This window comes from Desmodus rotundus, chromosome 11, assembly GCF_022682495.2.
Source record: "Desmodus rotundus isolate HL8 chromosome 11, HLdesRot8A.1, whole genome shotgun sequence".
In the NCBI taxonomy this organism is placed as follows: Eukaryota; Metazoa; Chordata; class Mammalia; order Chiroptera; family Phyllostomidae; genus Desmodus; species Desmodus rotundus.
In genome coordinates, this window is record NC_071397.1 from 83,201,065 (window position 1) to 83,216,504 (window position 15,440).

The 15,440-nt window shown below is 42.4% G+C and overlaps 1 protein-coding gene across 5 annotated transcripts in view; it reads left to right on the forward strand.

Annotated features, from left to right (window-relative positions):
- ARFGEF3 (ARFGEF family member 3) overlaps positions 1-15,440 on the forward strand; it is a 166,346-nt gene that overhangs the window by 62,511 nt on the left and 88,395 nt on the right. For 2 of the 5 annotated variants that reach the window (XM_024551900.4, XM_024551901.4), the window contains exons 5-6: positions 4,347-4,415; positions 12,735-12,866. In XM_024551900.4, coding sequence (XP_024407668.2) covers positions 4,347-4,415; positions 12,735-12,866 — 201 coding nt within the window. Of the gene's footprint in view, positions 1-1,652; positions 1,828-4,346; positions 4,416-12,734; positions 12,867-15,440 lie in introns of those variants that run through there. The other 3 variants (XM_024551902.4, XM_024551904.4, XM_071219671.1) reach the window with 2 other exon arrangements.

The following is a 15,440-nucleotide window of genomic DNA, read 5'->3' on the forward strand; positions in this document are numbered from 1 at the left end:
TAGTTTTAGCTGCGATCTGTTGGCCTGATGGGCCCTAAGATAATGCTTGCAAAACACTTACCATGGGCATTTAAATTGATACGCAGTAAGATTCCAGCCCACTCTCTAGCCTTGCTCATGTGTCATCTCATCCGCAAGTCTCCCTTCTCCAGTCATGATGCCTTCTAACCTTCAAAGTTATTGTATACAGTAGTCCCCATCACTGCTTGTATGTGTGAAATACGTTCCAAGATCCCTGGTGGATGCCTGCAACCTTGGGCGATACCAAACCCTATATATACAATGTTTTTTTTTTTTCTACACGTAAATACTTTTTCACTGAGATTAAGCACTTTATGGCTTCTCTTTGGCATAGCTGAATTGCCAGATTCCTTCCACTTGTGCCAATTCTTAAAATAAATCAGCTTCATTTTTTCCTTTCCAGTCTCATTTTTTTCATCCAGGTTTTCTACACACATTTTAAATTGCGGGGTTGCTTCTTGCACATAGTAGCTCTTCGATTACTGTGTTTTAGTGATTTGGGATTGTGTAGCCTTTGTAATGATTTTCCCCTTTAATTGAAGACATTGGGCCCTTTTTTCTCCTATCCTCTTAGCTCCTTTGTAGAGCAGTGCTGCCAAGCTGGACTGCAAGATGCTGCCTATCCATCACTCACGTTCCTGCTGTTCAGTGATAATGTAGTCAGTAAGATTTCAGGACCCCATGAGGGGTGTGTTTTTAATAGAATTGCCCTTGATATTTAGGTGTTCCTGTTTGCCTTGAGGCCAACGTGCTCAGAATGTGAATTTAAAATTTTTGCCCTCTCAATGTGCAGTGGAAGTCAGACACTGTAAATTAATTTGCTATCACTCTAAGTTTCCTTTCATGTAGTCTATGTTTTAATTCAGTAAATTAATGCCTGCTAGGTGCTGGGCACATTAACTGTTTTTCTATTTAGCGTTTTTGGGAAGTCATTTCTGTCCGCTGCATCATCCCTGCTAGACACTGTGTGCCCTTTTATATCTGTGAGTCATGGGGGACTGTGGGCACCGTCAGTCCTGTAATTAACACCTGCTGTGCTTCCAACACAACAAACTGTGAGCCTAAGGAGCTGGCTTCATTACTGTGCTTCGCTTTCCTTTCATCATTGTTTGTTGTGCTTAGTTTTTGCATAGAGCTCAGTGAGTCTTTTGGTACTTGAGTCTTTAGGTGGCCAGGCATCAGGAGTGGAAAGCCTTTCCTCAAAGATCTTTTGAACAAAATCAGCAATGGGTGGGTGCAGGGAGCCTGTTTACTGTGGACTCTTGCTGCAAGGCCTCCCTGTACATTTCCCACCCTGCGGCAGAGGGAGTGGAGCCTCCCCTGTTCCTGAGAATCTTTTTTATTTTTTCCCCGAGAATCTTGATTACCAAATACTGCCCACTCAGTGGCCTTCCTGAAGATTTCACCGTAGGCGCTGCTCCTGCTTCTTCCAGCCACTGCCATCAAAAAGCAGCTGTTGCTCACAGAAGGCTGGGTTGGGTTTTTGATTGTTTCATTTCAAACTTACTTTTGTGCACTTGATATGAATGTACACAGGATGGAAGGCAGAAAGTCAGTGTCAGTCCTGTAAGAAATATTATTAACCATTGTTATTTTTATATTGTAAAGAATTGCCAGTTGTCAGTCTTGTGAATTCCTATAAAGCCAAGAACCCAAATGGACCCATGCACCTCTCCGCGCCCACAGACCACCACCTCCACCAGCTGTATTTTCATTCCCTCCCACCCGCCTGCCATAAACATGGGGTGGGAGGAGAAAAAGTATCATCAAGAAAGAGAAGCTGTGCGAGGCAGCAAAAACCTAAAAGTAAGAAAGCATCATACAAGAAAGCCTGAGGGCCTTTCATATGCTCAATGGATGTTATAGTCTAATGGGAAGATTATACATAAGTAAACAAATTATGAGTTTATGAGGCTGGTACATGCTCTGAAGTAAATGAAACAAAGAGTTGTGATAGAGGCCATGTGAGAGAGGGTGATGGGGAAGGTGGCTTGCCTCTGAGGGGGTGACATTTGAGTTGAGACCTGAAAGAAGCCAACTAAATGAGTGACATGAGGAACAAGCATAGGAGGCGTCAAGGACAGGTGGGTTCCGGCAAAGGTACCACCAATACAGGGGTACGACAAGATGTGATTCTCCCCAGGCCACTCCTGGTGACTGCTATCCACAGTTTTCTTGAATATCAAACCCCAACCCTGCAAAGATAGGCATTACACAAAAGAAAGCCCTTTCCTATGAGGCCATAGAGCAGTTGCTCCCATTACTCCTCTCTCCCAGCCAGCATGGCATTGGGATGATTTTTATCAGGTGTTGATTCTTGGGTATTAGACACCTTAAACTAAGGAGCAGACCTACAATTAACTTATCTAACCTTGGCAAACCCTTCCCCTCATTTCCTTTTTTAATTACAAACATATGAGGTCTGTCCAGAAAGACTCCATCCATTGTTAATATAATAACAGTTTGCCCAACACTGATGTAACCTGGCAGCCAAGGAGAGTGGACTGGAATGCACATGTGTGAACAATGATGCCTTCACTGTACTAGTCAGTGGGGGTGGCAGACGCCACTGAGTGTGCATGTGTACTGTGTGACCATCACATTAAAAAATGACTGAGCAACTAGAGCGATGAATCTGCATTAAGTTTTGCATTGAGCTTGAATATTCCTCCATGGAAGCTATTCAGATAGTTCAGAAGTCTTTTGGGGATGATTCAATGAGTGCAGAGATGCAAAACAACAAAAATGGCTTCCACTATGGGCAACTGGTGATTGGCATCTTAATCATGACGCAATGTACCCACTCATGCATCACATCTCATGCAGAGTTTTTTTTTTGGCAAAACATCAATCACCCAAGGTGACTCAGCTCCCATACAGCCCGGTTTTGGCACCCTGCAACTTCTGGCTTTTCCCAAAACTGAAATCACCTTTGAAAGGGAAGAGATTTCAGACCCTCAATGAGATTCAGCAAAATACGATGGGGCAGCTGATAGCGACATTGGAGAACTGTGTGAGGTCCCAAGGTGCCTACTTGGAAGGGGACTGAGGCGTCATTGTCCTATGTACAATGTTTCTTGTATCTTGTATCTTCTTCAATAAATGTCTCTATTTTTCATAGTACATGGCTGGATACCTTCTGGACAGACCTCGTATTTGCTCTCCTAGGATTGGCCTGGCGGGTGACTCAGAAGGAGATATTAGGAGAGATTCCTTGTCCCATCCACAATTGCACTTTTTGATGTGCTAATGAGGTGTATAGCCTGTGTTCGGTAAATTTGCTAGGTTTCAGTGTTCTTGCATGAATTGGGCAGGACCAGATGAGAGACAGTCTCTGAAGGCTGCTACCAACAGGCCAAGGTGCAAGCAGGACATGGCTGTTGTGTTTGGGACCAAGGAACAGAAACCGGCACTTTGATGTGTGAGGCTACCAGCGAGCAAAGTCACAGCATCAGAAGCCAAACGGATGGGGGAGAGTCTGGCATCTTATCTCTGAAATTAGAAGCAATTCTTAAAATGCCACAGGCTTTCATTGATCTGTTCTCTAATAGCTCTACAAGTAGAAAGTGAGATTTTTGATGGTCATTAAAGATCTTGTAAGTGTCACCGAGTTGCTGTCTAGATATCTTGGAGAATAAGGGAAACCTGGGACTAATAAGGGAATCCTGGGCAGCATCCTGAGGGAAATTCCAGGAGGGAAGAGGACAGTGCCCATTAAAGAATTTCTAATCCCCTGTGGATTTGGGAAGGGGACAGGGACAGAAAAGCACAGTAATGCTTGGGTCCAGGAAAGTAGAGACAGTATTGCAAAGTGGTTCAAGGCATGGGGTCAGATTACTTGGTTCAAAGCTCAGCTCTACAACTTGTTGCCTGAGTGATCTTGGGTGGCTGATTTAATTGTTCTGAGCATCAGTTTCCTTATCAGTAAAATAAGGACAATAATAATGGGACATATTTAAAAAGCAATCTAGGTCATTCACTATGGTGCCCAGCACTAAGGCTGGCCGTTTGGTTTTCGATATTATTAAACAGACCTCCTGGAGTTGTTGAGGGATGCTATTGGCACTCCTCTGGCCTGTCTTGCAGTGGTCCTTCTCTGGGGTCGGGGTAGCAGTCTTTACTTTTAAAGTATCTGTCTCTGTTTTGTTGGACAATGTGTGACCACTAATTAGAGAGCTGTGGGTGGAATGGCAACAGAATCGATTCAGCAAAGAACAAAGGAATCATAAACAAGACAGCACAGAGGCCATGTGGAATAAAAAATTACTCTCGAAATTTTTAACCCCTTCTCTCTTCCTTCTTCCCTCACCTCCTTGTTTGTAAAGGTTTTACTCTGCATAACCTACACCCCAACATTTGATCTGAATGGCAGCGCTGTGCTGAAGATCGCGGAGGTGAGTGTCCGTGGCTCCCCCTGCCCTAAGTGCACCCGCGTTTGTGCTGCTTGCTTACAGCTGCTGTACCCCAGCTGGCATAAATATTGGGGTGGAGCAGAGCCCAGCAGTGGGGTGAACCCTTCCCTGATCATGATTGTGGGGAATTTCCACTAAGAACTGGATCTGTGGGAAGCAGGCTATGTGGTCCATCGTCCTGAGTCATGGTGTTCTGCATGCTTTGTGTTGCTTAACTTTGGGCTTTACCCCTGGAAATAACAGTACTGGTTTTCCCGACTTTGCCACATTGCAACTCAGATTACGTTCTTAGTCTGTTTTCCTGAAGTTTAACTGAAAAGTATTTGATTCTTTTTTTAAGTGTTTTAAAAAAATATATGGATTTAGAGAGATGTTTACTGATTAAATTCCATTCCTATCTCCTGAGCCCGATGAATGCATTTTGTAGCTCTCATTGGAAAGCCTTCCCTGTCCACCTGTACTTCAGCCTAGAGTAATAGCACCTGCCTTCACTCCAACGGTGTGTCTACCAGAACACTTGGCCTCTTGACTGTTTGGCATAAACCTTTGGTTTTGGGAAACCTCATCATTCCAAAACTGTACTTTAACATCCTTAGAGTACCTTTTCTTCCATTTCTTTAAAAGAATGTCTTAGAATGTGTATATTTTGACAGGAGTGCACATTCAGACCTTACAAGGCAATGGTATTCTGCATTCTGAAATTATGGAGAAAAAGAAAGCCTCTTAGTGCTCATGCGTTTTTGTTTTTACGATAATGATTACTGTTCTTGGGGATACAAGTAGATGCTAAGCACTTTGGGCAGGTTTTCTTTTTTCATCCTTTTTCCTCATCATTACTGCTGTATAATTGACAAATAAATGTGTATATTTAAGCTGTACAACTCAGTGTTTTGATATATATGTACATTGTGAACAGTCACCACAATCAAGCTAATTAACATACCCATCACCTCACGTGGGTAGTATTTATACCGGCCAGTTCGTGGGCTTTTACAGAATTGTGTGCCATTAAAAGGTAAAAATTAAAAAAGAATTATTGAGTACACATAACATTTTATGTGTCTATCAAAATAAAAAGAAGCAGATAATTAGCTGACCTCTCACTACAATATAAATCAACTCTCAAATGTGTATTTATATGCATGGATAGGACACTTTTCTTTAACACACTTATATGTTTTGCTCTGTATAGGTAAGGAAAGAGAATAGCTATCAATGTGTTTTAAATTGAATTTTAAGCGCTACCTATGAGTACTCTTAATATTTGCAAGTCCGCTTTTTTTTCTTGTGGTCAGAACACTTGGAATGGGATCGACCTTCTTACCAAAACCTCACGCGTGCAGTACGGTAATGTGGCCCGTCGGCACGATGTGGTGGTGCAGATCTCCAGAACTTCCTTGTCTTGTGTGGTTGAACCTTCACACCCATTGAATAGTAGTGCTTCTCCGTTCACCCTTCCGGCCCTTGGCAATCACCATCTACCCTCTGGTTCTCAGAATTGGACTATTTTAGGTACTCCTAAAATAGCTTTTAAAATGTCATTGCTTTTAAAATGACAAATGTAGTTTTTGATCACAGCAAGAAACAAGGATGGTGTGTAAGAGCCCAGGCTCATTAGTCCTTTGCTGTGTGAAGGACGAGGAGGGACGTGCAGCATGTCACTGTCCAGCAGGTCCCCCTGGGGGGCTGGTGGTAGAAGGCACAGATTGTTGCAGTTGAGGGGAGGGCCACCAGCAAGCCCTAGCTGTCCCTGGAGAGGAAGAGGGGTAGGTTGCCTTTATCATCCTCGCAGGAACCAGTTTGAATAAGAATTTGAAAGACTGGGGATGTAATTCCTGAACACTGGACATGTGCTGCCGTGGACCACCCAAGTCAAGGGTGTTCCCTGAGGGTATTGGGGTGCTAGAGTAAGGACTCGGCAGGCCTGTCGGATAGAGTGAAACAGCAAAGCATGGTCATCTCTACCAAAACCTGAGAAGGAAAAAGAAAACTTTTTTGTTTTTGAAGAAAATCTCGGGCCAAGAGAGACACAGAGATAAAGGCCTGCAGCTTGGAGGTAAAATCAGGGCTGTGGAGTGCCATGTTCAGGTGTAAATGCAGCTCAGCCGCCCCCAGCGTGTTGCCTTGGATACTGCCCTGGCTTCTGGCAGTTCTCTGTAAAAGCAGTGCTAACAGAGCCAAGCCCACAGCATGGTTGTGCCAGTTGGACAAGAAAAATAGAAACCATGTAAATAGCTTTCCGTGCAGGTCTGGCCACACAGTAAATGCTTGGTCAGTGCCATTGTGGAACTCCAGGTCGATGACGGTGTCCAAGTTACCACGCAGTAATGTTGTGGCTATGACCCTATGGTCATTGATGGGCCAGCTTCCTGAGAGAACAGTAACAAACTCACCCCTTTCTCATCCTGCCTGAGCCCTCTGAGATTTCCTGGTTGGAAAAGAGTTTGTCCAACCAGGGGTCAGACCATCGCAGGAAAACCTGTTCCTTCCAGTGGTAGCTTTGACTTACTGTTCATGATAAAGGCCTGGGACTCCGTTTCTCTGAAGGAAGAAGAACTTGGTGAAGATCTTAAATATAAGCTTTTCATCCTGAGTTTGAGAGTGGCAGCCTTTCCTTTGCAATGCGCAGGCTCCCAGAAGATACTTTTAGGCTCACAGGAAGATGCTTCCACCTCCCCATCTGTGGCAGGACTTGCGATTTAGGCTGCCCCTCTCCCGAGCCTCTTTGAGATCCACCACTCTGCTCTGGTGACTGGACATTCTGGAAGATTCTCCAGCACAGCAGGAATAGGGAGACTGCTTTTTAATGAGCACAAGAGTCGCCACTTCAAAGTGCTTTTGATAAATGGCCATGTGCAGAACGGCCCCTCTGGACCTGGCATGGACATCACCTTCCAAAGAGGGAGAATCCCGCTGTCCTGCCCGGCAGTCCGTGGATAAGGACATTTACATTGCCAGTCAACTGAGGGAGGCCGAGTGATCGTGAGCACTGCAGGTGCCCCAGCCAGGAGGTCACTCTATCCAGCACCGATCAAAAAGCCACCAAGAGACATACCCCGGAGAGTGTTCCTCCTGCTGATGAGAACAGCGGGCCTTTATTCATCAGACGAGGCTGCACCTCAACACAGTTCTACCAGGCTTAGCTCTCGCTCTGGGCTCTCTGCAGCTATTGCCTCTTGGAGTCAGTAATTCTGAGGAGCCTGAAAAACATACATCACTTGTTCTGGCAAGAGATGGTAGATACCCTCAGAGAGCCTGTCCTACAGCTGCACCTAACATGTGTTTAGCACTTACCCTCTGCCAGGCACTGTTCTGAGCATGTTAACCACGTTAAATCCTATAAGCCACATAACAACACTGCGAAGCAGGAATACTGTTATCCATATTTTACAGGTAAGCAAGGTGACACGAGGAGATGTTCACTAACTTTCCAAGAGTCAGGCTTTAGGAAGTGGTCGAATCAGGATGCCAGAGCAGTGGGTGACCGAGCTTCCCGTCAGGACACCGGCCACACGTGCTGTCATCAGCTCACTTGGACGGCCCACCCTTGTGGGACGCCCTCCCCCCATCACAAACCATGTTCAGGCACGAATACCCTGCAGACGCAATGCTGAAATTATGCTCATCTTGCCTTTTATCTTTAAAATACATCTCTTTATTTAGAGAGTAATATGCCTCAGTTTACAACTGACAGTGATTAAAGATCAGAACAGGAGTTGGGCTTAACCAAAGGTTGCCTAGGGTCCTGTAGAAGGTTGACTATTTTTAGTAGTTACTTGATTAAACTTTGACCTTTCCTCTTTACTCTCCTGACCTCTGGGATACTTACAGTGGCAAAGCTTTGGAGTCCTTACTTCTAGGTCAGTGGTTCGCATCGAAGTGTTCACGCTAGAATCACCTAGGAAGTGTTAGCACAGGTAAGAAGCCTGGGGTTGCCCCAGAATTTCTGAGTCTTGGGTCTTGCAGGGATCTAGGCATGCAAGTTGTGTAAAAGCACCTCTGCCCCTCTATGATTCTACAGTAGGGGTCAAGTTGAGAATCACTCCTCTGGTAGCTACTGTTCCCTGCAGCCAAGCTTCGTTGTAAAGCCATGTCGAAATCCGCTGTTGTGCTCTGAGGCCTCAAGTGTGGTCCACCCACCACATGCATGGGCAGCCCCTCGGGCCCGGACCCAGATTGGTGAATACGAATCTGTCTTATCAGATTCCCCCTGTGAGTCATATGCATATTAAAGTTTGAGAAGCACTGCCACAAGTAAATGTGGCATCTCATTAAAACAAAATCTAAAGATCATGTGCAGCTAACACCCAGGTGACAGCTGCCTTGCCTCTGCCGTTGCTAATCAGACCTCCCCAGAAAATATAGAGCCCCCACCTAGCAGCAGCATCCTCCGGATGGCGACCCCCCAATAAGTACAAGCTTTTGATTCTTCTAATCCCCCTTGCCTTTCATCTTCTTCTCCTGCCAAATCACCTCCACACTTTCTCCTTCCCATTTTCCAGTATTTGATATATATCAAACGTGTTTCTCAAGTGCTTTAACAGTTGATTCTGCTGCAGGTCTATTGCACTGTCCCTTTGAGTATGTGTTTGCACCAATAAGATACAGGGTCAGCCTTTAAAAAAGAGGGGAAATGCCCCCCACAATCCATATTTATGTAATATGGCATAAGAAGACCATGGAGTAGATCTATTTATAGGAATAGCATAACAACAACTTATAAATGTAAGTATATGGATCAGTAGTTATAAATATTAGATTATTAAATGAATAATGTATAGGTAGTTTAAGAAAGGATAATAGTAGAATCGTCTGAAATCATTGTTTACATCAGATACATGAGAAAGGAAAGAATATCCTTCTTATAGGCCTTCATTTTATATATATTTTTTGAATTTGCAAAATAACTAACAACCTTTGGGTTTTCATCATAGAAATCACTTAAGAAAAGCTTTTTCATCACCATCACCAAAAAGAGAGTTATACTGCCACAAAAAATAATAGTGTTCTGTGGACTTACTGACACCCGTGATTTTTGCACTGTATCAAGTGCTTTTCACCTGCTAAGTTAGCCTTTGAAAATCTGCATCTCTATTTTTGAAGCGGGACATTTCAGCCTCAAACTACTCCTTAGCTCCAGGAAGCTTTCTCGGTTGTAGCTGAACTTTTCATAAAGATAAGTCTTTAACTTAAAAAAAAATGACCTTATCTCCTCTTGTCACCTTTAATATAGGTAGGGGAATAATTTATTTTAAAAAACACCATAAAAAAAACCATTTAAAACTGCTGTGGAAACATTCGGGAAGAATCCAACACACTTTTCTCTCATACTCTGGTCTGCATTGACTGTTACTCAAGAATAGTGCTTAGTCTGAAATCTGTTGATCAGGAAATGGGATGTGTACTTAATTATGAAAAATGAGGCTATTCTCCCCAAGGTACGGCTGAAACTATACAAGGATCATTAAGCATTTAAAATGTAAATAAGAGGGCAGCAGCCTTCATTTGTGTGTGTCTAACTTAACTTGCTTGATTAAACTGCGATAATGAAAGCTTTTTCAGCACAGGGTCTTCCGTGATACAGGAAAAAGTAGACATATCACCAAATTTAGAAATGGAAAATTGTGAAATATTCAACGTGTTTTTGTCCAGTTGTATGAATTATCCTTTCTAAAACTCCATTATGGATACATAATTCTTCTCTTTATTGATTGAGAGCTGGGCCCAAGATTTCTCTTCCTACAATGCCCAAGTAGGCAGATATGTTGAGTTTTCCAAGGTTAGTTATCTTAATAGAGGAAAAGCTGTGAGAATAACAATTGCCCAGATCTTCGGGTTAAGGAAGAGGTAGTACTATAACCAAAAGCTCTGTGAAGCTAGTTTGAAGATGGTTAATGATGTTGTTTCATTAGAAAGATTTGGGGCATATTCTCATGCCTGCTAAAGATTCCTTTATGGGATTTTCTCAAAGTGAGAAAGTCTAGTTTGTAAATGTATATTTTCTGGTTTGATCTTTTTGACTTATGGGAAACTCCTGGTCTTTGATTCCATGGCATACTGTCAGGTTAAGCAGCGTCCATCTCAAAGACCATTTTTTCATTCTTTAAGACTTTTTCAGGAGCCCTCATCTTTCATGTCATCGATCCACCCACTGCTCAATTCCAAAACACTGGTTAATAGTAGAAGCTACTAATAGTTGAGTCCTTAGGGTGTATCGATAGCAGCATTTTTCATACAGCATCTTTAATCTGTACCACAACCGAACTAGATAAAGAATCCCAAGGAAAGTGAGGTTAATTAGCTTATCCAAGGTTCTGTGGCTAGACTTCAAATCCAGACTCTTTACATCTCAAATATGTACTGTTGACCACGGTGCTCTATTGCTTCCTGGTAACCTCTATCTTAGAATATGTCAGTAGAATCTTATAACAATGTTGGCAACTGGCTGAAATTCTTAGGCGTCTTACCCACCTGGGACCTTTACCAAGGCATTTAATTGATAATGGCTCTATGGTGTTTTTGCATGTGAAGCAGAAGTATTGATGAATTTTACCTTTTTTTGTGACCATAGATTCAAGTGACCAGTAGGCATATACCACTTTCTTGGGTATCTTTCTATACTGATGCCCAGTTTATCTTTTCCGAGCATTATGTTACCATCAGGGGATCTGGAGTTCAGTTTCCTTTACTTCCACTTGTTACCCCAGGGGGCTTCAAAAACAGTGAGGTCAAGACCTGCTGCCAAAGATTTCAATTGAATGATTCTAGTTGTCATTAAAGTATTTTTAAAATTTAGATGTCTTACAACTCTTGAAATGTTCAATGGCACCATTTTATTTTAGTTCAATTGTTTCTGAGACATACCTCGAATAAAGTGTCTACAGTTAAGAGCAGATAGTCTCCAGATATAATCCAGAAGAAAAGTACATAGATGGCTTGAGCCATTTTTCTTGGAAGCATCTTATTTGTTATGTTCTCTGTAAGGCTGGGAGAAGTTACCCTACCTCCTGGCAAGAGAAGTGGCCAGAAGAGGCCAGACCATGGTCTCAAACTAGCTGAGGCCCCTGGAGTAAGGAAATCCCATTGCTTTCTCCACTTTCCCTTCTGGAAACCCTTTCTTTTCTTCCGTGCGGGTCAGTCTCTTTACTGATGCTGAGGTTTCTTTTCTTTAGCTATTTACTGCCAGATGGGCTTTGAACAACCTAGTTGTTTTGCAAGAAATTTCCACACTTCCCTTTAATCTCTGACTTGCATGGCTCTCGAAGAACTTCTTTGCAATTAGAAGACACACAGAGCAATGCAGAGGTCCTCTCTACTTCCTTTGGGGCTGGTTCAGAGGGAAGACGCTGGAGTTCAGTAGAACCTGTGTAGACCCAGCAGAAGGCTCTGCCTGAGAAGGTGCAGCAATTAATGGGTTGAGGTGTCTTAATCCAATTTAATATGTCAGTGAAGCCAAGGAGAACGTGGACGAGAAAGAGGGAAGTGACAGAGTTTCCCATGTATGTCCGGGCCCTTTAAGAATTTCCTCTTAAGTGAGATCCAAAAGGAAAACCGGCAAATTTCCCTACCTGAGCTTGGTGCTCAGACTTTGAGTTCACCCTGTGTGTGCGCGCCTGTGTGTTTGCATCAGCGGGACCAGTTTCCTGAAGTGCCACCTGTTACACACCCACCTGTTACTGCTGTTCACCTGGAATCAGCCCTGTCACTGAGTTGTCACTGAGATTCAGCATATCGTTTAGTCTTACAGTGTTAATCAAATTTTCTTTGGTTCTAATGTGATCAATAAGCATCCGTAGTCTTCCCTGTATAAAAGACAGTTCTGCTTTCTTGTAGCTTAATCTCAAATCCTTTTTCTTTTCATGGAGATAAATTATTTTTATCTCCGTAAAAACGTTCCACTTGGAAACCTGCTAGCTCTTCTCTTTATGGAACTTACTACTCAGCATCCTTCAGATGTGCCACTGACCCCATTCAGATAGGAAAGAGAAGGTAAATGCACAGTTTAACCAAGTGAAGCTCATATGCATTTTGTAAAGTTAAGCAAATTGCTATTGTGGAAGCTGTTTTAAAATGTATCACTTTGACCAATATTGAGTATCTGCTACCTTTCACTTTGCTCCTTCATATGTAACAATAGTAATTCCACCCTGGGTATAACCTAGTACTGTTATTTATCAGTCTACTTACTCAATGACATAAAGCTTTTATTGCTATGAATGGCTTGCAGACTTGGGCTTTTTGTTCTTTTCGTTCTGCTGTTGTGTTTGTTTTGCTTCACTAACAGTGTGTTTTTGCTCTCAGTTGTGTTTAGCATGCCGTAAAGCTGGATGTCCACAAATGCATGAAGTGATCAAAATGTCCATTACAAAAGTCCTCACTGCCCTGTGTCTTCGTGCATTCCCTGACGGTCAGGGGCCTGTGGCTTTTCACAAGGTATTGGACTTGGTCCTTTGAGCCTCAGGCCGAGGTCCAGGACTGAGGCTTTTTAGTGTCAATTCTACACTACGAAAGCAAAGGGCATGGGATGTAGAAATGACCTTGGAGATATGAAAAGAAGAAACTGATGAGCCCTTTCCCAGAAACTCAGCCTGCATTTGGACTTGGTATTCTCTTGGCTTCTCTAATTCAGTGTGCTCATTTTAGCACTGCCCCATAGTAACAAAAGAAGAACATTCACAAAGTGAAAAATCATTGGCCTTTAATACTGTGGTCAGGTTTATCATTGAATCCCTAGCTCTATGAACTTTACCATTTTACCGATTTTTTATTATTTCAGTAAGTGTAAGAAACTTCTTTAGAAGATGTCAGGAGAGCTGAAAGCATTTCTTTCTGGGTAGCAAGATCATCATACACATGCTCATTTTTACATTTAAAAAGATACCTTTCTTTCACACGCAGTATTTATACTCCCAACTTTGGCAGGATGAGATTTTTAGATTAATACTTTTTATTTTAAAACAGAGTAAACATGTTTACCCCTTCCCTTAATAAAATGCCTCCTGCAATAAACCATTTCCACTGTTATACCTCCAACCACTGAGAGTGGTGGGGACACTCAAAGATGAAGAAGTCCATTTGGTATTTGGGAAGTTGTCTGCCTACAGCACACTGTTTGTGTTACTTAAAATCCAGTCCCTCGTGTGTGCTTTCTTTCATGGGTCGAAAGTGACTGATGTAATTTTTAAAGGAAGGTTTTCTAGTAGCTAGGGCTCTTAGTGTTCAGCAGAATTGTGTTTATATTAATATAAAGTGTGTAGTTCAGCTTTCAAGATAGCTCCTCTTTTATCCTTAATGCTTATAGACTTCATGTTTCTCCTGAAATTTAAGCTTAGAGACTTGAAAGACCAACAGTTATGAAGATTTCTTGGGTAAATGTAAGATTTAAAGAAAACTTGAGTTTTGATGTAATAATAGTACCAGAGTGCCTAATTAAACTGTAGAGAATCTGGTTTCATCAAAGTGAGACACTGCACTCATTTAGACATACTTTCAAGGCTTTTAAACCATTTTATCACATGCAAAAGTAAAGGCCTTTCCGGATTAAAACACGTTTTTTCTAAGTATGTGCAAATGGTACCTTCAAGTACATTAACATCCATGATCACTTGAGAAAATGAATTTGAAGTTAACATGCCCTAAATGGTAGTTTGAAAAATAACTATTTTGGAACTTGCTCTTACTTTTTTCACTTAAAATGAATAAATCCAAACCAACTTCCAATAAACTTTTAAGTTTTAAATACTCTTTTAGAATAGTAAGCATTCAATGGGAGATAAATTAAACTGTTAGAAAATATTTACTTTGACCTAGTTAATTTTGCCGAAAAGGTGATTATAGTGAGGCCTGGTGGGAACTCTAGCTTAAGCATTAGCAGGAACAAAGGTTCCCATTTAGTCTGTCTCCCATCTCAGTTATCAGTCATCAAATTCCGTTTGCCATTTAGGTGAGGACCAGTATTTTCAGTGTAGATAATCTTGGAGTTATTCCTAGAAAAAGAATTCAGGTACCTGTACCCCTTCTTTTCTTTTTGTAGGTAGTGATAGGCTTGGTAAAGTGGGAAGGTGGCATACCTTATGGAGAGAAAAACGTGGGCCAGGTTAACGCATGTGTTTGTTGTCAGGCCCATCCCTACACCTTTCAGAGAAGTTACGAGGCAATAAAATCTGGAAAATCATGTCACCGAGCATCGTCATCTTCAAGTGAGGGATTTTTTCCCCTCAAGTTGGGATTTCTTCAGGCTGTGGCCATCAGGGAGCCTCCTCAGTTTCCACCGGACATTCAGACTCACAAGACCCAAATAGACCACAACTGGCCTTATGTTCCCTCGGCAGGATGTAGCACAGGGAGCAGACACAGGTCCATGGCAGGCACTGGTCTTTCACAGGGGGCCTCACACCAGTACTGAGGGTCGTTTCTGGCTCTCAGATGTCAGCTTAGGAGCAAGAAGATGAGGACAGTCACCTTGGCTTAGGAATCGCATGTTTCGCCTACAGTTGACCCTTGAACAACATGCAAGTTAGGGGCACTGCCCCCTCATGGGATAGGAAATCCACGTATAAACTTTTGACTCCCCCCAAACTAAACTACTAATAGCCTACAATTGACTGGAAGCCTTACGAATAACGTAAACGTTGGCTAACACATATTTTCTATGTTATATGTATTATATGCTATATTCTTACAATAAAGTAAGCCAGGAAAAGAAAATGTTAATAAAAATCATAAGAGAAAATAAATTTATAGTACTGTACTATATTTATCAATACCATAAGTTTAAAAAACTTCATATGTAAGTGTACCCAAGAAATTCAAACCTGTGTTATTTAAGGGTATCTGTGTATAGGGACCAATATCTCTGTAAGTCCACAAGCAGAGCTTGCAGAGCTCACAGAGCTCCCTCAGAGGACGTGATCAATGACACAGGTCACTCAGGGAACCTCAGACCTATGACTCCTCCCCAGCTTTCAAAGTTCATTTACAGCTTTCCCAGTTCAGGTCCAGCTTAGT